The 23,981-nt window shown below is 39.3% G+C and overlaps 1 protein-coding gene across 1 annotated transcript in view; it reads left to right on the plus strand.

The window, feature by feature from the left end:
* The first annotated feature begins 2,713 nt into the window (after positions 1-2,713).
* LOC101340595 (contactin-4) overlaps positions 2,714-23,981 on the plus strand; it is a 580,334-nt gene continuing 559,066 nt past the window's right edge. Inside the window, exon 1 of the mRNA XM_004368276.1 lies at positions 2,714-2,850. Within this exon, the coding sequence (XP_004368333.1) occupies positions 2,796-2,850 (55 nt within the window). The 5' untranslated portion in view covers positions 2,714-2,795. The remainder of the gene's footprint in view (positions 2,851-23,981) is intronic.

The following is a 23,981-nucleotide window of genomic DNA, read 5'->3' on the forward strand; positions in this document are numbered from 1 at the left end:
ACTTTTAATATCAGAATTGTTTGAAAGATTGGGGGTGTTCTGCTCTGTGGGGGGAATGTGTCAAAATAGCCTATAGAATTCTCAGTTGTTCATCTCCTTCTGGCTTAGCCAGAGAAAGCAACCAAGTCCTGAGTCTCTGTGTGGTCTCCTTCATAGCACTTAACGAGTCTAATTCTTGGGAAAGGTCACAAAGTTAGCGCTGAGTACACTACCTTTGCTGCAGCCACCTTAGGACAAGCCAGAGAGTTCCAAACTGCAGGGAAGATCTATTACCACCGTAACTCTCTCAGCTCATCCTGCCCCTTCCTTTCTGGCTCCTGCAGAGAAACCCAAATTATGAAACTTTGTATCCTGCACCACAGTCCTGCAGGAGAATCAGGAATCCTCAGCTCCCTTCAGAAAACCCAGTGTATTGTTACTATTACCCACTAGACAAATTACTGTCAATGACCCCATTATTTGTGATTAGTGAGGGTGACCCTTACCTACTTGAATGTAAATAGATAAATGCTGGTAGGGTTCTTCACTTCCTTCATTCTTAAAAATCTACAGCTCTTAACAGAACGTGCATTGCATCATATCTCAAATTAAATCTTCATCGTGTAATTGGATACATTTCCTAAGCTAATTTTAATTGCTTCAAGAAACTGCTTAACATTGTAGATCAATCCCGAGGTCCATGATGGCATTTCCCTCACAAAATTAATTATTAATATCGTGATCATTTGCTTAAGACATTAATAGTTTTCATTGATCAGCACATCCTGTTTATATAAAATGGTCTAAACACCATGCATGTCAGAGGAGTATCTGAACACATCCAATTAGAGGCACTGCCCGCGTTCAGCCACATCAGCAGATCAGAATTTAAGGGTCCCTTTTGTCTTCACAACACATTAAGTCTAGCTTTATCGGAAACTGAGCGGTTTAAGGGCACAAAAGAAAGGCAAGTCTCTAATGATGGTTCTTCACTTTATATTAGCTTCCTGGTAAACATAAAGGCTCTTCAATTACCATGTACTGGAAATTAATGCGAAGAGTCCTTGATTAACTAGATTGTGTTGTCGCGTGTTTTCATGTCAGCCTACCTTTACTCCCTGTGATTGATCTCGTTATGAATGGGAGGGAGAAGAGAGGCACTAGGTATTTCCTGGTTTAAAAATATCGAGGTACAATAATAATACCTGGCATTTGTGCTTTGTAGATTTCTAAGAGGTTTCATTTACTTAATCGTGAGGTTTTTCTTTGAACGACCTTTAGAGAGTGGCAGGGTAGGGTAACTTAGCCAGGACCACACAACTAGTTATTGTCAAAGCTGTAAATAGAATACATCTCCAAGTTCACTAGCTTTCTCACTTATTTGATTAACTGATGAGTCGGCAACTTCCTGCTCATCTTTGAAACTGCAGTGAGAACTCATCCCCTTTAGGAAGTCTCCCGGGCCAGAAAGGAGTTTCCTCTTAACAATGGCGCATCCTGTTGCAGTGGTATGACATTGTGGGGAACTGTGAGATCCTTGAGGACAAAGACTGTGTCTTGCTCATTTTTGTGGGTCTAGTGCCTCAGATAGTGTCTGTTAGGCAGAAGGTGCCGCATATATACATAAATGCATTACTGGCTGCCATCACAGATGGGAGAAGGAATGGATGGGTGAGAGGAAGCATAAGAATCCCTGTGTTTTACTAAGGTCATGTTGCAAACCATTGGCACCTGAGGAAAATCTAGCTTTGTTGGGCTCGCCTCATGTTTAAAAAAATATTTTCAACCGATTTGCAGTATATAAAATTTTATATTAAATTTTCAAGATTTTCAAGATATGATACATCATATTTTTAACTCCTCATTAAAAAGTTGTGGATTCTCATCCACAACACTGAACTGGTGGTTTTGTATGCCAGCCATCAGCCCTAGCTGAGGGGCATGTGCCCCCTTCAGACAGGGCATGCCCGGGCTCTCCCTGGTGCCATGTCTGCTACTGGCTTCACTCATGTGGTTACCTGCTTGGTAGCTTCTGGTACATAGAACAGGCAGTCTCTATATCACAGAATTCCCGTTTTAAGAGTCCTGGCTAATGGAAGAACCCCTTTTCTTAGTTATGTGCTGCACCTATCCAAATGAGCCAGCTACTCCTAGTAGGTAGGATTTCTCTCAGTAAGCACTGAACCTGTGTGATTTTATTGCATTTTAGGAATGAAGCATGGAGCATAGGGGAAAAATAGGTATTTGAATTGATGAGGTAGTTATATATTAGCTCACATAAATGTATTCTAAGTAGTTGGGAATTTCTGCTTTAGGTCTACCAATGTTTACCCTACCTATTGGCAGTTCTTCCATATTGACTTTTTTGGGTGTGTTATTAATTGGAAAATAAATAAGAACAGGGACTGGAGACTGAGGGACTGGAGGGAACCTGGAAGGCACAGTCCATTCCCCTGCCTTCAGGATGGTTCACTCACAATCAGAAGCTGTTGTTCTCTTCACTCGGTAGCCACAGAGACCCACCAGCTCCAATCCGTTGCCCGTGTTTTCTTTGGAAGAGATGAATAGGAGGCTCATTTGCTTTGTGTTCATAGTTTAACATGTTTTTCTCTTCTCCTTCAATAGTAACTTTTCCATGAGTGAACTTTACGTATATTCAAGGAAAGATGAATTTGCGGAGACCACCAGGAAAAGTATTCCCAAGTCTCATTGTAATGTCTCTTCTTTCTTACAGATTAAAGGTTGTACAAAACTTAAAAGAAGCAGCAATTCTATTGTTATTGGACTTGAAACTCCTTTGACCTCGGAAACTGAAGATGAGGTTGCCATGGGAACTGCTGGTACTGCAATCATTCATGTTGTGCCTGGCAGGTAGAGTGTCATTTTAAAACTTTTTGATTTAAAAATGCCACTGTCTTTCACACCAATTCAAAAGTGGGCCTTCGCTTTAGATGGCAATGATAAAACCATAAGAGTGCACAAGACTAAGACTAGCATTGGCTGACACTGTTGAATACACCTTCCTGATGGTCTTTTAGTGGCTCTTTTCATGGTGTTGTATCCAAAGCTAGACATTGATGTTTCACCTCTCTGTCTGGTCCTTTTAGAGTCGTTTGAGCCATTATTTAGCTTGAAAGTTGTTATTTTTTGCTCATCCCTCCGCTCAATTGCACAGAGATATTGGGCAATAAAGCTGATAGTACAGTCTGGAGGATGGCATACTTTAATGTCAGTGGATGGACATTTATCTGGGCAGCTCTGTCAAACGTCTCTGTTCATATCTGTCCATCTTTGATACTGACTCCCTTTCGTGTTCATTTCAGTGCACCTATAGTTTAGTAAAAGCCAGAAAGCAAAAAGACAGGAAGTTTTCATTACTAGAAAAAGGCTTTAAAAAGTTCAAACATACTGTTTATTACTTTCTCAGTTTTCTGGAAGGTGTGAGACTAGTAGCTGACATACATTATTCAAGTGTTCATGATGCGGTTTAGACCCAGTATGCACTGGGAGTCTGTCTCCAGGTTGGTTTGGTGACTGTCTTTCCAGGTCTTTTTGAACTGAGTCTATTGGCTTGCTTTGTTATTCAGAGCATTGAGTCCCAAGAGGAAGACCTGGAATATATTTTAATTTTTTACAAGAACCAAAAATGACATTTGGATCACCATTATTTTGATTCATACATTCATTCAGATCAGATGATACTATTGAGTACCTTGCAATGTGCCACCTCTGTGCTGCAATCTGGGAATATAATGCCAAGGATGGCAGACATAGTCACAGCTCTTTTAGAGCAACATCAGCTGAGATAACTGACAGCTCGTTATAGCAGATCATTTGCAGTTGTTGTAAAGTTAAAGGTAATAATGGGAGTAATGGGAGCATTCACACATATGGATCACTTACTCCATACCAGGCACTAAGCCCACTATGCTTATTTCATTCTCCCATAACCCCTAGGAGGTAGGTATATTTTATTTATTCTTACTCTTATAATAATTATTATTAATATTATCAACTGAAGCATCAAGAAGTTTAGAAATTCACCCACGGTCACCAAGGCAGTAAGTATAGAGCTAAGATTCATACTCAAGCTGAATGTCTTAGTTATCTAGTGCTACTATAACAGAAATATCACTGTAAGTGGCTTTAATGAACAGAAATTTATTTTCTCATAGCTTAGAAGGCTGAAACTCCCAATTCAGGGGGCTGGCTCTAGGGAAAGGCTTTCTCTATCTGTCTGCTTTGGGGACATATCCTTGTCTCTGTTCAGTTTCTGCTCCTCGGTTCCTTGGTGATCTTCATATGGCATGGCATCTGTCTTCCCCATCTCTGCTTTTGCTTCCTCTCTTGCTTAATGAGCTCTTTTATATCTCAAAAGAGATTGATTTAAGACACACCCTACATAAATACTGTCTCACTAACATAACAAGAGAAACCCATTCCCAAATGGAGTTATAACCACAGGTATAGGGGTTAGGATTTAGAACACGTGTTTTTAGAGGACACAGTTCAATCCATAACACCGACTAATCTATGGTTTTGACCATCATACTACGCAGTCTTTTAGCTGTCTTGTCAATTTGGCTAGTTTGTGGTTGCAAATTTATTCTTGAAGTTTTTGGTTTTAGTCCTCCTGAGTTTTTCTAAATGTAAGCCCTCGTAATTTATGACTCTTATAATACCATATCTTAAAATTCCAAGCTTCTTGCTTTATTTGAGTTCACAATACCCTCACCATTCCCTGACGGACATTTAGGCAGCTAGCCATCTCCTTGAGAGATGTTGTTGTTAGATTCCAACTCATAAGGACTTTATGTACAACAGAATGAAACGCTGCCTGTCCTGTGCCATCCTCACAATCATTGCTGTCTGAGCCCATTGTTTTAGCCACTGTGTCAGTCCATCTCGTCAAAGGTCTTTGAGAGGCATTGCTATTCCCCATCATCTGGTCTGAACCTAAACCTTCCCTCCAGTTGTATGCCCCAGATTCTAGGGCCTCAGTTGTTTTTCTCTTTTCATGCATCTTGCTCTTCCTGAAGGGGCTCAACCAAGATTCCCTGGCTCTAACTTCTTATAATGACCCTGGGATGATCATAGTCCTTAGACCATAACGTGACAAATTGATTTCTCAGTATTTAACTACAGCCATGTATTTATTTACTCTCAGTGTGCTGAGTAGATATCAAAAAATTAAAAGGCTGAAGATCAAGGAAACCATTAATCTCTTCAACTGTTTTTTGAAAAACTTGGAATACTCAACCTGAAGTGTATTCATGTATCTCTTTTATTCACTTAGCTTTTTGTAGAGAATCAGTATATTGATCGTTTTTGTGAAACTTTTTTGTGAACTGTTTTACATGACATTAATATTCCCTTACCATATGCCTCCTTCAGTGTAGGTAAAGTCAAGTTTTAATTAATGCTTTTGTTTTCTTGCTATTTGTCTTGATTTCATTAATGTACGTGGCACTCAGCGCTCTGCATTTTGAACAGATTTCTTTAACTGCCCATTCTTTTCCTTTTGTGTATCTTCCATAAATTTTCTATATTTCCTTAGTATTAGTGTTTTTTGGTGAGTTTTTGACAAGGAAAATATTTATGTCTATTATCTTTACCATAATTAGCAAGCCTTAAATATGATTTTTTTCTGCTTTTCTCCCTCCAAATGAGATAGAAGATCCAAATGTGCAAGCAGGCTAATCCTTCAAGGAATACACCTTGTAAGTCTGCTAATTATTAGACAGTATTGATTAGTAATTTATAATGAAATGGAAATGTTCTTTTATTTTGCCAAATGCTAAACCAGCTTCAGGCAATAGTTTTCCAAAACAGACTACTGATGCCAGTAGTCTGAAAATTCAGTCTCTACAAGATTGGCTTTATTATTCTCCCTCTTACCCCATTAAAAGCAGAGGTCACAAAACCCTACTGCTAAAATGAGCAACGATGCTAACAGATGAGTGAAGCATTCTTAAAGAAGTAGAAGTGACCCCTGTAGTGTGACAGGGGATACTGGTGACTCATTGGACTAAGGTACCAACAAGTGCCCAGCTATAGTCCTGGTTGTGAGTTTTTTTATGCAGAAATCTCCTAATTCTTTAGCCTTACTGACTAATACAGATTATTAGGGGGAAAAAAAAACAAACTTAGACACAAACCAAAATGATCTACAAGCTAGATGCAGTTTATAGCACACCAGTGTGCAAATTTAATTGTAAACATTTGGCTTCCCTTTGATGTTAGACATGGTGCCAACTATACTTTGACCTGAGGGACTTTGTACTATCTGTTCCTTTTACCTATAATGCTCTTGCCCTAAATGTCACCACGAGTCACTGTCTGACCTTTGCATCAGTGCTCAAATGTCACCTAATTGGTGAGGATTTTAGACCAGAGTTATTAAAATAGCAATATTCCCTTCCACCAACATTTACTACCCTTCGTACTGACTTATTTTTCTCCAGAGCTGTATTCAGTATCTGAATAACAATATGTATTTGTACTAACTGTCTCTCCCCACTGTATTGTGAGCTCTATGAAGGCAAACATTTCTGTCTCTTTAGTTCCCAGCATTAGCAAAATGCCCAGCACATAAATAAACAAGTATTTTCCCAGTGAATGAATGCTGCATACTGGCCAGACATGAGAGAGGGGGCAGACCTCTGGTTGTAAGCTGTAATATGGACCGGGAGCATGCTGGTAGTCACCTCTCTGTTATGCCAACAAACTAGCCACTAATGAGGCTGATCTATATAGAAGTTTGGGTTTTTGTTTGTTTTAGTTAGATTGAAATATCTAAAGTCATAAAAGTTAGTTTGTGTGCCTTGAACTCTCTATCAGAAGCTTTAGATGCAACACCCCCTTGCCTGTTTCTGACTTCAACAAGAACTGGGGTGGACTCTTTCCCCTCTGGACTTTCCTGCCCCAAGACTTTCTCTGAAATTACAAGCAAGCATAACTACGAGAAGTTAACCTCTTCCCTGGGAGCAGTCCTTAACCAGTGGGACAGGGCATCAGTAGATCAACGCCGCAGTTTCCTGTCATTTGGGAGGGCAATCCTTAGACACATTTTACACATTTCCTTAGAGGTCCTCAATAGCACAGAGCCCCAGTTGCCCATGGTAGCTCCCTGTATCTTTTCCTTCTTCACTGTTTCACTTACCCCACCCCTTCACTCTTGTTTCCCAGGACCACCTCCCAAATAAACTGACTGCTTCCAAGTCCTTCTCTCAGGATCTGCTTTTGGAGGAATCCAACCAGAACATGCACACACCACTTAATAGCAATGGGGCAGTGCTATATTGGTCATGTCAGGAGGATGAAACCAGACTAGAAGCAGCTTTGGCAGAGATTAGTGAAGTGTTGACTACGTAGATGCATATGTATATGTGTATGCATGTAATTACGCGTACCCAAACCAAATTCCTTGCCCTCAAGTCAATTCCCACTCATGGTGACCCCATGTGTTACAGAGTAGAACTGTGCTCCATAGGGTTTTCTTGGCTATAATCTTTATGAGAGCAGATCACCAGGGCTTTCTTCCATGGTGCTGCTGGGTGGTTTTGAACTTCCAACCTTTAGGTTAGAAGCCAAGTGCAAACCATTTGCACCACCCAGGAACAGTAATTACATGTAGACATACCTCTATATAGTTATATCTGTAAACATTACATAGGTTCTGTAAGTAGATAGTGCTTCTAATAACCAGGTGTGCATTGTTGGGCAAATTGTTTTTTCTGAGATTCAGTTTACATCTCTTTACAATAGAGGGTTGAACAGATGGTCTCTAAATGCCCTTTTAATTCTAGAAATGTACAGTTCTATCAGTACACATGATTTGAGATATGTATGTTGATAGGGTTAGAGCTAAGACTGAGATTTTTAGATTATAAGTAAAATTAATAGGGGATTTCACATAGGTCATATGCCTTACCAAGTGTTACTGATTGTATTCACATTAGCACAATCTGAAAGAAAGAATAAAGTGGCTGTTCTGTATGTTCATATGTGGCAAAAGGCGTGAAGACATTTACAAACCCTCTGTGAATAAGAGCAAAAATGTGTATTTGGTGTATTCTCAGCTGGTCTTAGTTTCAGGGAGGCTAAATTTATTCCCATCTACGTGGTGCAGTTTACTAACTTCAGCAATTATCTCTTTTTGAGAAAGTACATCCTCTCCAAATGCAAGTATTTTGTTGATTGGTTCACAAAATTTGTGCTTGTTGTTGCAGCTGCATCGGGATAGGCAGTGGAGAATAGGTCCTGTGTAGTTCAAGGAGACATGCTCTGAGACTGGCTAGTGCTCACAGAAACTGTAGCAACAGGGAGCCTTGGGTTGAACAGCTTTCAGAGGAGTGTGGCTTACATCTGTGATAGTAAAAATTGCAAACCAAAGGCCAATACATACAACCAGAGCGCAAGGAGGGAGAGAATGTTCAGTGTTCTTCCCAAGGTGTTGCAGGCTTAGGAAGACTGTCATCACTAAGACTGAAAAACCCAAACCAGTTGCTGTGGAGTCGATTCTGACTCCTGAAGACCCGGTGTGTGTCAGAGTAGAACTGTGCTCCACAGGGTTTTCAATGGCTAGCAAAGTAGATTGTCAGGCCTTTCTCCTCTCTGAGGAGCCTCTTGGTGGATTGCCAGGCCTTTCTCCGTTCTGAGGAGCCTCTTGGTGGATTCAAACCTCCAGCCTTTCAGTTAGCAGCCAAGTGCATAACTGTTTGTTACACCCAGGGACCCCTAAAGACTGAAGTAGGCTGGCTGTTGTTTTGGCTTAATCTGGGGCCCTGAAAGCACAAACACACAGTAGGAGTTCCCAAGTATGTGTTGATGTTGAGGATAGAACTCAGTGAGTATTGTGGACATCTAGGGCTCTTTCCACTTAATCAGAACCCTCTAGCAAAGCTCAGCACCAGCCCTAACACATCTTCCCTTCTTCGTGATACTCATGTATCCTTACCAGGAGAGCACCTAGAATTTAGTTACAAAGCTTGCCCACACAGTGCAGCCAGATATAATATTTCAATTGCTGAGACTCTTATATTTTCCTTCCAGAATAAACAGAAAAGCAGGAGACTTTCAAATAACTCCCAGTTCTGGACAGATATTAAACCTAACACTGCCTCTGTTCTTGCAAAAGTACCAAGTGTTCAATTAAGACCAAAAGAAAGTTGAGTAAATGTCAGTTTTCATATAGTTCCTGCAAAGCATAGTCCTGTAGTGACCTCTTATTTTATTATTTCTCTAAGAAACTGCCTTGCCAACACATTTACAATCATGCTGACTGAAGACAAAGAATGGATTTCCTATTTCCTGTGAACTCTCTCATACCCATGGCCATCAGATGAAGCCAAAAGTGGTAGAAAGATTTAGCAAGAAAGTTGCTAATAACTAGATTAAAAAGCAGTGACTCCAGTGAAGAAAACTCAAGAAAAAATAGGGGAAGCATTCCCAGAAAATAACAAACAGCAAATGGAAAACTCTTTTTCAGTATCAATTTAAGTATTAAATACATTTCACAGAGGGTAAATATTAACCAATAATGAAAATATTGAGGTAAATACAAAAACTGGCAGCGATTTGATATTCCTACAGGCACGGACATAGAGTAACATTCGTATAAACCATAAGTTATTAGAAATACTCTTTTTAAGATCTCTCCTGAAGTAAAATCATTAATACCTTCATTAGATATGCTCATTCAAGTCAGATGTCTTCACTATAAATAAAACTCCCTGCCTGATAGAGTCTAGGGCATGTTTTATCTAGAAAAAAGTGATTGAACCCTGTTGAGTGAAACAAATTAGGAGAGAGGAGAAAGAACAAGTAAGTGAAAATCCAAAACAGAAGACACGATTATGTGTGTTTGATATCAGCGCGTGTGATAATTCTCTGTTGAGATGTGAGTTCAGCGATGCTGGCTCCTAGCTTGAAGACGGTGGGTGCAGGAATAGCCCATGACATCTCTGACCAAACCAAAAATGCCACCTGAGGACACTCGTGGTGAAGAGCTAGCTAGGTCTGCCGCTTACTAGCTGTGTAATTAAACTACTTGTTTGTTTGTTTTTTAATCTGAAAAAAATGGGCAAAGTAAAATTGTATTTACTTCATTTGAGCATCTATGAGGATTGAGATCATGTATACATTTTTTTTGTGTTTGGCACAGTGCCTGATACTTAGTAAGCACCAGCAAGTGTTATTATTTATTGGGAGTGCCTGGGTAGTGCAAATGGTTAACACCCTTGGCTGCTAACCAAAAGGTTGAAGGTTCCAGTCCACCCAGAGGCACCTTGGAAGAAAGTTCTGGCAATCTACTTCTGAAAAATCAGCCATTTAAAACCCTGTGGAGCACAGTTCTACTCTGTCACACGTGGGGTTGCCATGAGTCGCAATTAACTTGACTGCAAATAGTTTGTATTATTCATTGAGTCATTGAACAGACTTGAGGGCCTGCCATTTCCGGGCATTGTGCTATACTCTAAGAATGTAACTTAGTTCTAAGTGAAGCATAGCTCCTGTCCTCATGGTCCTGATGACAATGCTAATATCAGCTTTTAGAAAACTAGCTCTGGTCCTTCTTCAGTGGTAGCAGGTTGCATAGCAGATTTTATGGCAGGGCTGTTCTCCTTTTTCCTGCCTTTTTGCAGTGTTACCTCACTTATAAAATGAGGATATAATAATAATAAATACCTTAAGGGTCTTCTGTAAATATTAAATTGATTAGAAGCTCGTTAATATGTATCAAACCTTCAGGAAGCTATTTATTAACATGTACTAAGTGGTAATACATCATTAACATCATCACCAGCAGCAGCAACCAGTTAGCATCACTTTTTAAAAAAATTTTATTTTGTTGTTTTTGTTGAGAATATATGCAGCAAAACATACACCAATCCACCCATTTCTACACATACAATTCAGTGACATTGATTACATTCTTCAAGTTGTCCAACTATTCTCACCCTCCTTTTCTGAGTGGTTCCCCCCACCACTTAACATAAACTCACCGCCCTCTAAGGTTCCTATCTAATATTTCAAGTTGTCATTTGTCACTTTGAGCCCGTATAGTTATTAAAAGAGCCTAATGCTCAAGGAAGACGTTTTTGACTAGTTAAGCTGAACTATTGTTTGATTTTAAGAAGACTTCAGGGGACATTTTTGGTATAAAGTTTAAAGATATCTCAGGGCAACAGTTTCAGGGGTTCGTCCAGCCTCCATCACTCCAGAAAATCCAGAGTCCATGAGAGTTTGAAATTCTGTTATACATTTTCCCCCTTTTGGTCAAGGTTCTTCTATAGAATCTTTGATCAAAATGTTCAATAATGCTAGCCAGGCACCATCCAGTTCTTCTGGTCTCATGGCAAAGGTGGCAGTTGATTGTGGAGGCAATTAGCCACACATTCCGTATCTTCCTCTTAGTCCTAACTTTCCTTCTTCCTCTGTTGTTCCAGGCAAATAGAGACCAAGTGTTGTACCTTGAATGGCTGCTTGCAAGCTTTTAAGACCCCAGGCACTATGCAACGAACTAGGAGGTAGAATAGAAGCACTAAACACATTATTAGGCCAGTTAACTGAGGTGTCCCATGATACCATGACCTTAAACCTCTAAGCCAAGGAACCAAGTGCCTTAAGGTTTTTGGTTGTAAATAAGCAGTCTAAGCAGCTACTCTGTTGTTGTTGTAAATATATCTATCACACAACTTTTACCAGTTCAACTGTTTATAAATGTATAACTTATTGACAACAATTAACAATAATCAACTGTGCAACCCTACCCTTAATGAATATGATTTTTCCATCACCATTATCTACCCGCCCTTTCTCCTTCCCTCCACTTTTCATGTATGTGACAGCCAGAACATTTTGGGTCTGCCTTCTGGAAGCAGGACACCAAGAAGAAGTGCTAATTGGGGCCATCTATGGGGCCTAGAACTGAGAAAGAGCTGGAGTGGCTTCTATGATGGAGCTCCCAGAAGTTCATCGAGTTTCAAGGAGCTTCTTGTTTTTTGTTAGCTGCCATTGAGTCAGCCCCTTACTCGTGGCAACCTCGTGCACAAAGGAATAAAATGCTGCCCAGTCTTGCATCATCCTCATGGTTGGTTGCAGATGAGACCGTTGTGATCTTTAGGGTTTTCACTGGCTGATTTTTGGAAGTAGATCACCAGGACTTTATTCCTAATTTATCTTAGTCTGGAAGCTCTACCGAAACCTGTTCAGCATCATAGCAACACACAAGCCTCAAATGACAGACAGTGGTGGCTGTGCATGAGGTATGTTGACTAGGCATCAAACTCGGGTCTCCCCATGGAAGGTGAGAACTCTACCACTGAACCACCAGTGTCCCCATTACAAGGAGATAGGGATTCCAAAAAGAGAAAGATTTGTTAGTTCAGAATGATCAAAGCTTTTAAAAATGCATTTTACAAAAAAGAAATAGGGTAAATAAAGAAGCACTTAAAAGCTCTTAATATCACCTGGTGGAGTGTGCCAGAGCACATACCCTCTTTTATGCCATTTCCTTCCATTCTTCTCCACTCCTAAGCTTCTCTTTGTGATTTTAACCAGTGTTAGGTAAAGATGTGGCCCTACTCCAGCCTATTAACACCCTTAATTTGTTTAGCACTCGTTACTCTATAAAATGTTTGCTGCTCAATCCATTTAACAAGCCTGTTAAGGGCTAAGGACAACAACAAGAATAATATTAAAAGTAAAAATTTATTGAGCGTGTATGTGCCAGGTACAGTGCCAAATCCTTGAATACAGCATTCCATGTGAACCTCACAACACCCCTCTGAGAGACACGTAATACCCGTTTTTTAGATGAAAGCTTACATGACCTGCCTAAGGAACCAGAATGTGTATGTATCCCAAGCAGCATGTGAACGTAGGCCTGTGTGGCTCCAAAACCTGTGTTTTTAACTATTATGCTATGATGTCTATCAAAATACAGTCCATGTTCTTATGGAGATCACCATCTTATAAAATCCTCTGACCCAGTGGTTCTCGCAAGTGGTCCAAGGACCCACAGCATCAGTATCACCTGTTAACTTACTAGAACTGGAGATTATCAGGCAGAGGCCCAGACCTGCAGAATCAGAATCCCCTCAGGGCTGGGTTTTAACAAGCCCTACAGGTGATTCTAATGTTTACAAAGGCTTGAAAACCACACTAAATGCCCTGGAGCGGCAAACAGGGCAGAAATTGTCATTATCCCAATTTTACCTATGAAAATCTGAGGGGTAAGTGACTCACTCAAGGTTATGTTGCTGGCATTGGCATCAAAAGCAAAGCTGAATTTTAAGTTTTCTGATTCATAATCCAGTGGCTTTATTTTCCCACTGGTTTATAGGCTACCTTTTTACTAAAGTCTACCTGGCTTTCAGAGCACCTTATTGAATACCTGATGATATAAAGAAAGGGTTTTTATTTTGAAGAGGTGTCTTGAGTATTGAAAAAATTTGATTATTCTAGGAAGCCTAGTTTCTCTGCCTGTGAACCACCAACAGGTGTGATACTGGTCTGTGCCCTGTACCCAGGGCTTTGAACCAGTTTGAAATGTTTCAGTCATAGCCAATGGGAACAAGACAAGTCTTCAAACTGGTTCAAAACTGTTCAGCCATGGCTGATGGAAACAAGGGCAGCATGTGTGTTGCATAGCAACCAAATCTCTTGTGCACTGGATTTTGACCCGAGTAGGAAACAGGCAGTGGTGCCACACTCAAAGATGGCAGCCAACTGAGCCATTTTGAACGTGTATCTCTCTCCACAGTCCTGCCAATAATCCAGTCTCCTGCATCAGGAAACTTTCAGGAGCTAATAATCCAATCTCCTGTATCAGAAAAATTTCAGGAGCCTGATGTTGGAGATTGGATTATTGGCAGGACTGTGGAGAGGGACACACATTCAGAATGATGTGGTGAGCTGCCGTCTTTCAGCAGGGCACCACTGCCTGTTTCCTACTTAGGTCAAAATCTGTCGCACAAGATAATTGATTGCTATGCAACATGTACGCTGCTCTTGTTTTGGCAGGCCATGACTGAACTGTTTTGAACTGGTTTGAAGCCCTGCCTGGACATTATTTTATGACGTAGTGAGAGCAGGAAAAAAAAAAGTTATTTCTTCATTTTAAAGGAAAATAGGACTATGTGGGAGAAATCTTGGTAAGTAGAAAATAAAAGAAAAGCATTCCCTGAGCCTGCAAATAGAGTATAATTTCTCGTCATTTTGGTAAACAGTAATACACAAATCATTAAGTGTGAGTTCCATGCTTAAAGAAATTTTTTTTTTAAGTTTTCATATATTGCAAAACCCCTAGTGGGTTGCTGATTTGCTTTGTGTCTTCACAAAGCAATCACAAATATTCTCCCTTAAGGAAGATAGCATATTATTTTGTTTTGGAAAAAACTGATACTGAGGGAGAGGACTCACCCCTTCAGATCTGAATCAAGACTTATTTCCAGGGTACTCATTTCCAAAACAAGGTTTGAGACTCTCAATAAAAGCCGCTCTAAATATCTTCAAATTGTGCTAAAACTAAGCACCCGTGGCTACTGAGCACTTGACATATGCTAGTCCAAACTGAAGTGTGTTGTAAGTGTGAAATACACATCGGATTTTAAAGACTTAGTACAAAAAAGTAATGTAACATATCTCATTAGTAATTTTTATATCAATTACATGTTAAGATGATAATATTTTTTATATAGGGGGTTAAGTAAAATAAATTAGTATTTCTGGTATCTTTTTACTTTCTTTTAATTTGGCTACTAGAAAATATAAGATTATGTGTGTTCCTCACACCGCATTTCTGTTGGGCAGTACTGCCTTAGAAAATAAAGGAGCTGACCTCAAGATCTTTTATGTATAACAGACTGAGAAATAATTGTCTCCTTTTCTTGTCCTTTTTTTTCTGAGAAGTAGAAACCCAGGCTGGTAGCCCTGAGCCTCATTGGGAAGTTGATCAGGGGACAGGTGTAGAGGAGAGAGAAACATATATGTAAATCTTGTAAGGTGTTGGCTCAAAGCGGGGCTGGGGGAATATTTTGTTTATTACAGCTCCTCGAAGATGCCATAATAAGACAGAGAATGTCGAAAGCTTGTCTCCAGCAAAAACAACCACCTAACTAAAAGAGTAAAGATCAGAGGATTTTTTTTAAAAGAAACTACAAATAACATTGACCAAAACAGAAGTAATTTGTACATGAATGTTCATAGAATCACTGTCATAATAGCCAAAAAGTGGAAAGAATCTAAATGTCCATCAGTTGATGAATGGGTAAACATAATGTCATATATCCATGCAAAGGAATGTTACTGAGTAAAAATAAATGAAGTTCTGATACATGCTACAACATGCATGAACCTTGAAAACACTATACTAAGTGAAAGAAATCAGATGCAGAAGACCACATAGTATATGATTCTATTTATAGGAAATGTCCAGAATAGGGAAATCCATAGAGACAGAAAATGGATTAGTGGTTTCCATGGTCTGGAGGATGGAGTAATGGGGGGTGATCCCTAATGGGTATAGGGTTTCTTTTTGGGATGATGAAAATATTCTGGAATTAGATAGTGGAGTCTATAGGTAGTGCAAATAGTTAATGCACTCAGCTGCTAACCCAAAGGTTGGAGGTTTGAGCCCATCTCCTAGAGGTGCCTCAGAAGAAAGGCCTGGTGATTTACTTCCACAAAATCTGCCACTAAAAACTCTATGGAGTACAGTTCTATTCTGACACACATGGGGAGTCATCTCGACAGCAGCTGGTTGGTTGATGGTTATAAATTTTTCAAATATATTAAAAACCACTAAATTGTACATTTAAAAAGAATGAATTGTATGGTGTGTGATTATATCTCAATTAAAAATAAATCTAGGTAAAACAAAAAAACAGAAGTATGACTTTCTCCTGAGAGAGCCAGTCATCCTATCAGGAAGTCAGAGTTATACAGAGAAGTTACCTGGTTTGTACAAGGTCACTCAGATAATTAGTGGCATGACCAGAATCCTGGTCTCTCAAACTCTAATCCCGAGACCTCTTCCACGATCCTAATACAGAGTCTACCAGTTGTGTGATTTGGGGCATCAGAAGGTTTTATCTGGCTCCATCCCACACTCAAAGTCAGCTTCTGTAGCAAGAGACAAGGAACAAACTACAAACCTCCCTCAGAGAGTGAGCTCTGTGAATTTAATTCACAAAGGTGTGGTATAGGATTCCACCCTGAGAGCAGGTTAGGGGAGACTTAGTGACCAGGGACAGGTTGGGGGACGTCTTTGTCATGAGGGTGCTCTTAGTAGGCAGGACTGGCAATGACTTCACCTGTTTTCAGCTTTGCTCCAGATTGGCATCACTGGGAAGCAGGACACCCCTTTATTTCCTGCTTATCTGTACCAGACCTCCTGGTGGCCAAAATTAATAATCCATTTCGAGTCTATGGCTAAACTTTCCCCTTCCCAAGGGTTATGTCCCAGCCAAAGCTTTAAAAATAGTTCTAATACAAAATAGGCAGGCAGTTTTATGGAGAAAGAATATCTAAAAAAGCAGGATGTCAAATAGATTTCAAAGGTATGAATGCAGCAATGCATATGTTACTTGAACTCAAGTAAAACAAAAGCAAAAATTGGTGTACACTCCCTGGTTTCAACTCTATTGCTTCCACTTACATGACATGTATTCCAGAAGAGGATTACCACAGCTAGAAATACGTTCCTATTGTTGGAGTGGGAACAAATGTCCAAACAGCTCAGGATAAACTCGAGATGCAGAAGAAATCACTACTTTTTTCTAAAGAGCTTTGAAGATTAGGTCAGTCGTTGACTAAACAACTCATCACAGCAAATATATTATTTCAACAGATAGAGATTCACAGATTGTCAAAATTGTGCTCTCATCTGGTCTAGCCCTTTCTTTGGACAGATGAGAAAACCAAAGACCAAAAGGTTAATTAATTTGCCTAAGTTCACATGGGTAACTGTTTTCAGAGCAAGAACCAAATATTGGGAATATTTGATTTACTTTTATCAAAATAATTTTTTTTTTTCTGATTTGGACTTGGTAATTGTTTTCTCGTTACATTGTAGCATGTCTAAAGTCTATGTATATAAGTGTATGTAAATTTCCTCATTAAAGATATTTTAGTCAAAAGCTTTTGATCACCTTTTGATCACCCACTTGAGATAGATTTTTAGGGAACTTGGTTAGCAGTACCCTGGTGGCGCAGTGGTTAAAACTCTTGGCTGCTAACCAAAAGATTGATGGTTCAAACCCACCAGCCACTCTGCAGGAGAAAGATGTGGCAGTCAGCCTCTGAAAAGGTTTACAGCCTTGGAAACCCTATGGGGCAGTTCTACTCTGTCCTACAGGGTCTCTATGAGTCAGAAATGACTTGACAGTCATGAGTTTGGTTTTGGCATATAGTCTTTTTGATATAGTGGCAAAATAATATTTAGAGATTAGTTTCTTAAATTATGAACTTTAGGTTCTTTTGAAAATACTATCCCTATTTCACTTATTAATTTGTTCATTGATTAGCAATTTACTAATCTACACATTCTATGCACTGATGGATATTGGACTTACTAAGATATTTGTAATTTAGTCCATGAATTTAAGTTTATAATCTTGTAAACCAAAACAATTTGTTTCAAACTCACGTATACTGCCATGTTTAAATGAGAAATCCAGACAGAATACAGTGTTCTTAACTTTAATAAACCATAATGTTACAACATCAGAAGGGATTGCCTTGATGCAGCCTGTAGTGGATACAGTTATGTTCCTGGGACCAAGACAACTCAGGGTTCAAACCTGCCTCTACTACACATGAAGTTTATGAGCTTGAGGAATTTACTTAATTCTCTGCAAAAATATATGTAAGATATTAAGCATAGGGATGGCCTACAAGCAGGGCTTAGTAATTGTGGCTGTTGTATAATTTATTAATAATAAAAAGGCCTGACCTTCTTCCCCCTTTACCACTGACTCCCCAGTGCAAGCAAAACACTTCCATCCGCATTACCTTCAGTGCATCCTGAATTAGGTAGCATGAGTCAAGGAGCAAGAAAATGGTGGGAGTTGAAGGGAAAAGGAGGATGGAGATCAGGCAAGCCTGGGGTACCCCTTAGCTTCTGGGCTTTCTGTTAAGTCAGGTGGGAAAGATCAAAAGTGGAGGTGCTTCGTTTTGTTGTAAAGTTGACTGAGAAGGGGAAAATTCATAGCCTCTTTCCCAGGTTGAAAATAGGATTGACGGCTATTTCTCTTATCAAAATATATTATCGTAAGGATATATTGTATCTTGTTCTCTCTGTAGCCATATCGATACACATGTATATAAGCACTTTTTCTCTGTATGTTTACCTAGTCTATGGGGCATTCTAATAATATTTAAACTAGAAATTTTTTAAAAGATGGAGAATACTATATTACTCATCTAATAATTTATCATTAACTATGGATATTTATTTTACCTGATTTTTCACATTTCTTAATACTGCAACATGACCTCAAGTCCTAGCCAGGATTTTCATTACTGAGGATGGTGATAATTATGATAGAAATAATAACAAAAGCAGTTACTGACCTTCTCCTTCCTCTCTGTTAGATACTTTAAATACGTTATATAGTTTATATCAGGCTGAAAACAGCCCTAATACAGCTGATGTCATCACCTATGCTTAGAGACAGAGCAACTAAATAAAGCAAGTTAAATGGCGGAAGGTCATGCAGGCGTGACTTCACCTGTATGGACTGTCTTCCTCCCACTCTCTCCTGATCAACATCCACCTCAGACCTTATCATGTTGCGTCTAGAGCAATACTCTTGTTTTTTTTTAATAGTTAGTCTCCTAGTCATAAACTCAACCTTTTTGTCTCTTCCCGGGTGCCTGTTTAGCTTAGCCCTTAAGCAGCTTCCTCCCCAGTTACTGATTTGATACATTATTGGGGAGTAAACCAGTTTAAACCATATAGATGAACTACTGCCCAATGTCCCTTTGCTTCTTGTAAGTACCCACAGTATAGCAGTTTCTGCTTTATCTCTAAGGAGATTTTTTTTTCTCCACCTCGTGATGTTTTTTTATCTCCCTTTGAATTGGTGCCTGGGCTTCCCTCAACCCCCTGTGGTAATAGTCCTTATCTCTCCCTCTCACCTACTCTGGGTGTGTTCTTTCTCCCTACTTCCCTCCCCCCTTCCTTCCTTTCCTTTCTCAGTCTAGTTATATCTTAGCTTAGAATACAGACTGAAAGCTAATCAAATTGTCTTTAAACCCTTTTTCAAGCTCCAACTGTTCATCTCCCTCTGAGTTGAAATGAGTAAAGTTTTAATTTATTTGTGTAAAATTCATATGAACATAGGCTCATATGTTTTAATTTATTTGTGTAAAATTCATGTGAACATAGGCTCATATGTTCACATAGTAATACACGGCAGGTACTTCATATATAGTATCTTCCATGCTTCTTTTAAAGGAGCAAAACAGAGTCTTGCCCATAGAAAAAATACCTCCATATCCACTCATGGGACTTAGGATAATTCAAAGAGGAAACAAAACCGAAAGAAATTCACATCTTCCCTCAGCAAAAGAGTTAATAAAAATGCAGCAGTATTTGTTTGGTCAACAGTTTTTGCCGTAACTTGATGTGCTATTCTCTGTAGAATTTTACTGAGAAGTTTTGAACTATTGATAAGACAGGTGAGTATGAGTTGCACAGAAATGATCTTTGCAAAATAAAGATTGCCAGGTGAAATTGAATTCTCCCCTCTCCTCTTTTTTTCTCTTCAGCAGAGTTCTTGAACACCCTCTTTGGGAACGCTGTCTTCCCAAGTGGTATGATATTTGCAGGAAAAACTTTGGTTTTAATATAATATTTATCTAACTAGAAATATAGACAGATTTGAAGTTTATGTTCCAGATAGCTTCTATTTCCCTTATGATTCCAGCTACTTGCTCTGTTCAGTTGTATTTCAGATGAGGGTAAAGAAAAGGAGATTACCGATCCCTTGCATTTTATAATTGTGTATGGATTTCATATTATCTAAACTTGGTGCTCAATTAAAAATAAATGAGTGGATGAAAGACTGAATACATGTTTTGTTCAGTGATTTCAATTTGAAATCGCTTTTGAAATTTAGTCGTCATCTTTTTTTTTTTTTGGATGTAACTGTAATAGCAAATCAACAAATCTAGAAACCATATTTGACACTTTCTAGTTTTATAACTTTGAGAAAATAATCACTCTGCTACTCACCACCTCTTCCACTGCATGAGTAAAATAATGGGTTGGAGCCCAAATGAGCTTCCTCGGCCAGTTTTTCCCAAAATTTGGTCATCATCTATTTTTGTCCAGTCTGTATACTCCTTGTTTTATTACTCACTTCATTTTTTTTTATTAAGTGAATTTTTTATGTAAAGGAATGTTATCAAGGCAGTATGACTTGTAAATAAAAAAAAAAACCATAAAAACAAGTACTAAAGAAACAAATGTTATTAAATACTGACTTGTTCTCAGAAGACTCTGATCCTTAGCCCTGATCTCTCTAAAAAGAGGATTGGCAAATGGCAGAGAGATTTGAAAGACACCAGGGCATCAACTGAGACATTCACTTTAATTTAATCAGGAATGAAAGAGAATTAATTGAAAGAAGAGTGAATTTATTCTTAAGTAAGGCAGTATAATTCCATGTCATGTCCCTGTACCATCTAAAAATGATCTCACATACCAAGGTTATGCATCCCACATTTTGGGAATCACTAATGTACAGGGATGAAGTCTTCCAGCCCTAAAAAGTAGATGCTATAATGCCCCAACACGAGGTATCAGATACAACCTGAAAAAATTGATTCTCGTGAATTAAATTTTTTATGTATGCTTATATTTTCATCTTGCATTATTTTTCATATATGTAAATATTTGTTCTGGTTTTGACCCTGTATGTTGTTGTTGGGTGCTGTCAAGTCAATGCCCACTCATAGTAGCCCCGTGTGACAGAGTAGAACTGCCATATGGAGGTTTCTTGGCTGTAATATGGGGTCACTATGGATCAGAATTGACTAGACAGCAACAGGTTTGGTTTTTTACAATATTTACAGGAGCAGATCTCTAGGTCCATCTCCTGCAGAGCTGCTAGGTGGATTTGAACTGCCAACCTTTCACTTAACCATTGTTCCGCCAGGGCTCCTTTTGATTCCATATACTATGCAAAAAGAAAAAGAGAAAACAATTACCATTGAATTGACCCCCGACTCATGGCAACCTCCATGTGTTTCAAAGTAGAACCACGCTCCACAGGGTTTTCAATGCCTGATTTTTTGGAAGTAGGTCAGTTGGTGTAAATCAGTTCTGTGCTAAGATATATAACAATACTGTTGCCTTTATGATTCAACTTAATGATGTTTAAAGGCCTTGTAAGTAGTAAGAATATATTGCCCATCTTATTTATTTTTCCATATTTAGAATATCCCACACTGAGTGACTAACCCCTGAACTGGTGGCCTAGAACGGGCACACCCTGGTTATAATGCTATCATGACTAGAGGCCCTTTAAGCACATAGTATTTTGACAAAGTGCTGAGGGATCGTGGCATTAGAAGTGTGAGATTTAACACAAACCATTCTTTTTTAATTTTTACTTATTTATTGATTGTACATTAGATGAAGGTTTACAGAGCAAACTAGTTTCTCATTAAACAATTAAGACACGTATTGTTTTGTGACATTGGTTGCCAACCCCATGACATGTCAACACTCTCCCCTTCTTGACCTTGGGTTCCCCATTACCAGCTTTCCTGTCCATTCCTGCCTTCTTTTCCTTGCCCATTTAGTCTCGCTTTGTTTTATGGACCCCTCTAATCTTTGGCTGAAGGGCGAACCTCAGGAGTGATTTCATTACTGAGCTTTAAGGGTGTCTGCGGGCCATACTCCCAGGGTTTCTCTAGTCTCTGTCAGACCAGTAAGTTTGGTCTTTCTTTTTTTTTTTTTGTGAGTTAGAATTTTGTTCTACATTTTTCTCCAGCTCTGTCCAAGACCCTCTATTGTGATCCCTGTCAAAGCAGTCAGTGGTGGTAGCCGAGCACCATCTAGTTGTGCTGGACAGTTTGGTGGAGGCTGTGGTACCTGTGGTACCTGTGATCCATTTGTCCTTTGGACTAATCTTTCCCTTGTGTCTTTGAAAACCCAAGACTTCTGTTACAGTGGAGACCTGAGAACCAGGTACTGTTTAGTATGTGATCTGATCACTGAGAAAACGGGCTGGGGAAAGCTATGGCCCATGAACTCTCTGTGAATGGACTCATTTGAGAGTAGAGGAAGAGAGGGATGTATATGCTCAAAACTGAGTAAAATTGGTTAATATGTCTGCTTTATGTGAGCTAATATCTAGCAACACTTACCCATCATAGTATTTTAACATTCTTGACTATATGAAAGCTAGTCTTCAGTTACTTTTCTAAAGATTTTATTCTTTTCTCTGTTTCCAACAGATATTATCTGGGTACCTACTTAAGGAAAAATGCTAACCATTGTCAGGAGAGAAAGGATCTGACACAATCTCCAACCTCAAGTAGCTTAGTTTAGAATGGATGATTAAAAACATATACACATTACAATGTTGATGATTCCAAGTGTATCTCTCTAGGTTGGCCCTCTCCTCTGACCTCCATATCCCAAACCAACCAAACCCATTGCAATCGAGTCAATTCTGACTCATAGTGACCCTATTATGTTGTTACTGTTGTTAGGTGCCATCAAGTTGGTTCCGACTCATAGTGATTTTATGTACAACAGAACAAAACGGCCCAGTCCTGCACCATGCTCACAATCATTGCTAGGTTTGAACCCATTTTTACAGCCACTGTGTCAATCCATCTCGTTGAGTGCCTTCCTGGTTTTTGCTGACCCTCTACCAAGCATGATGTCCTTCTCCAGGGACTGGTCCCTCCTGATAACATGTCTAAAGTACGTGAGATGAAGTCTCGCCATACTAGCTTCTAAGGAGCATTATGGCTGTACTTCTTTCAAGACACATTTGTTTGCTCTTCTGGCAGTCCATAGTATATTCAGTATCCTTTGCCAACACCATAATTCAAATGCATCAGTTCTTCTTATAGCCAAATCCCTACTAGGCAACACTGTTTGGAAGTCTCACTGACAACTTCAACAGGTCTGAAATTGAGCTCTCAGTTTTTCTCCCAAAGCATTTTCCCCCAAAACTTCCTCCAGTTTTCCCCATTCCAACATGATAGCACTTTCTACCTGGTTATGCAAGAGAAAATCAGAGGAGTCCTCCTTATTCCTCTAGTTTTCCCATATGAGCTATCCATTGCATCAACAAGTACTATTAATTCTACTAAAAAAAAAAAAAATCTACATCATGCCAAGTGTTGATCATCTGTTCTGCATAACAAATTGCTGGAAACTTAACAGCATAAAGCAAAAGGAACGTTTATTATCTCATACTGAGTTTTTTGGGGTCAAGAATTTGACAACAGCTTAACTAAGTGATTCTGACTCAGGGTCCCTCAGGATATTGCAGTCAGATGTTATCTGGGGCTGCAGTCTCTGAAGTCTTGACTATGCTGTTAGGTTGGCTTAGTTACACAACTGACTGTTTTCTGCTAGCTGTTAGTGGGAGGCCTCAGTTACTCACCACATGAACCTCTTATATGGCTGTTTGAGTATCCTTATGACATAGCCTCTGGCTTCCCCCAGAGTGAATGATCCAGAGAGAGAAGAAGAAGAAGCCACATTACCTTGTCTCAGAAGTCACAAATGTCATTTCCTCCCCATCTATTTGTTAGAAGTCATCACTAAGTCCTGACTACACTTGAGGGAAGGGAATGAAGCTCCATCTTTTGGAAGGAGGAGTGTCAAAGAATTTGTGAACATAATTTAAAATCACCACAATCCACTTCTCGTCATCTCCTATGCCTTCATATGGGGCCAGACTATTATCATTTCTTCCTAGGCAACTGTGGAGGACTTCTAACTAGTCTTCTCCTTTTCTCCA

This window comes from Trichechus manatus, unplaced genomic scaffold (assembly GCF_000243295.1).
Source record: "Trichechus manatus latirostris isolate Lorelei unplaced genomic scaffold, TriManLat1.0 scaffold00001, whole genome shotgun sequence".
Taxonomy (NCBI): domain Eukaryota; kingdom Metazoa; phylum Chordata; class Mammalia; order Sirenia; family Trichechidae; genus Trichechus; species Trichechus manatus.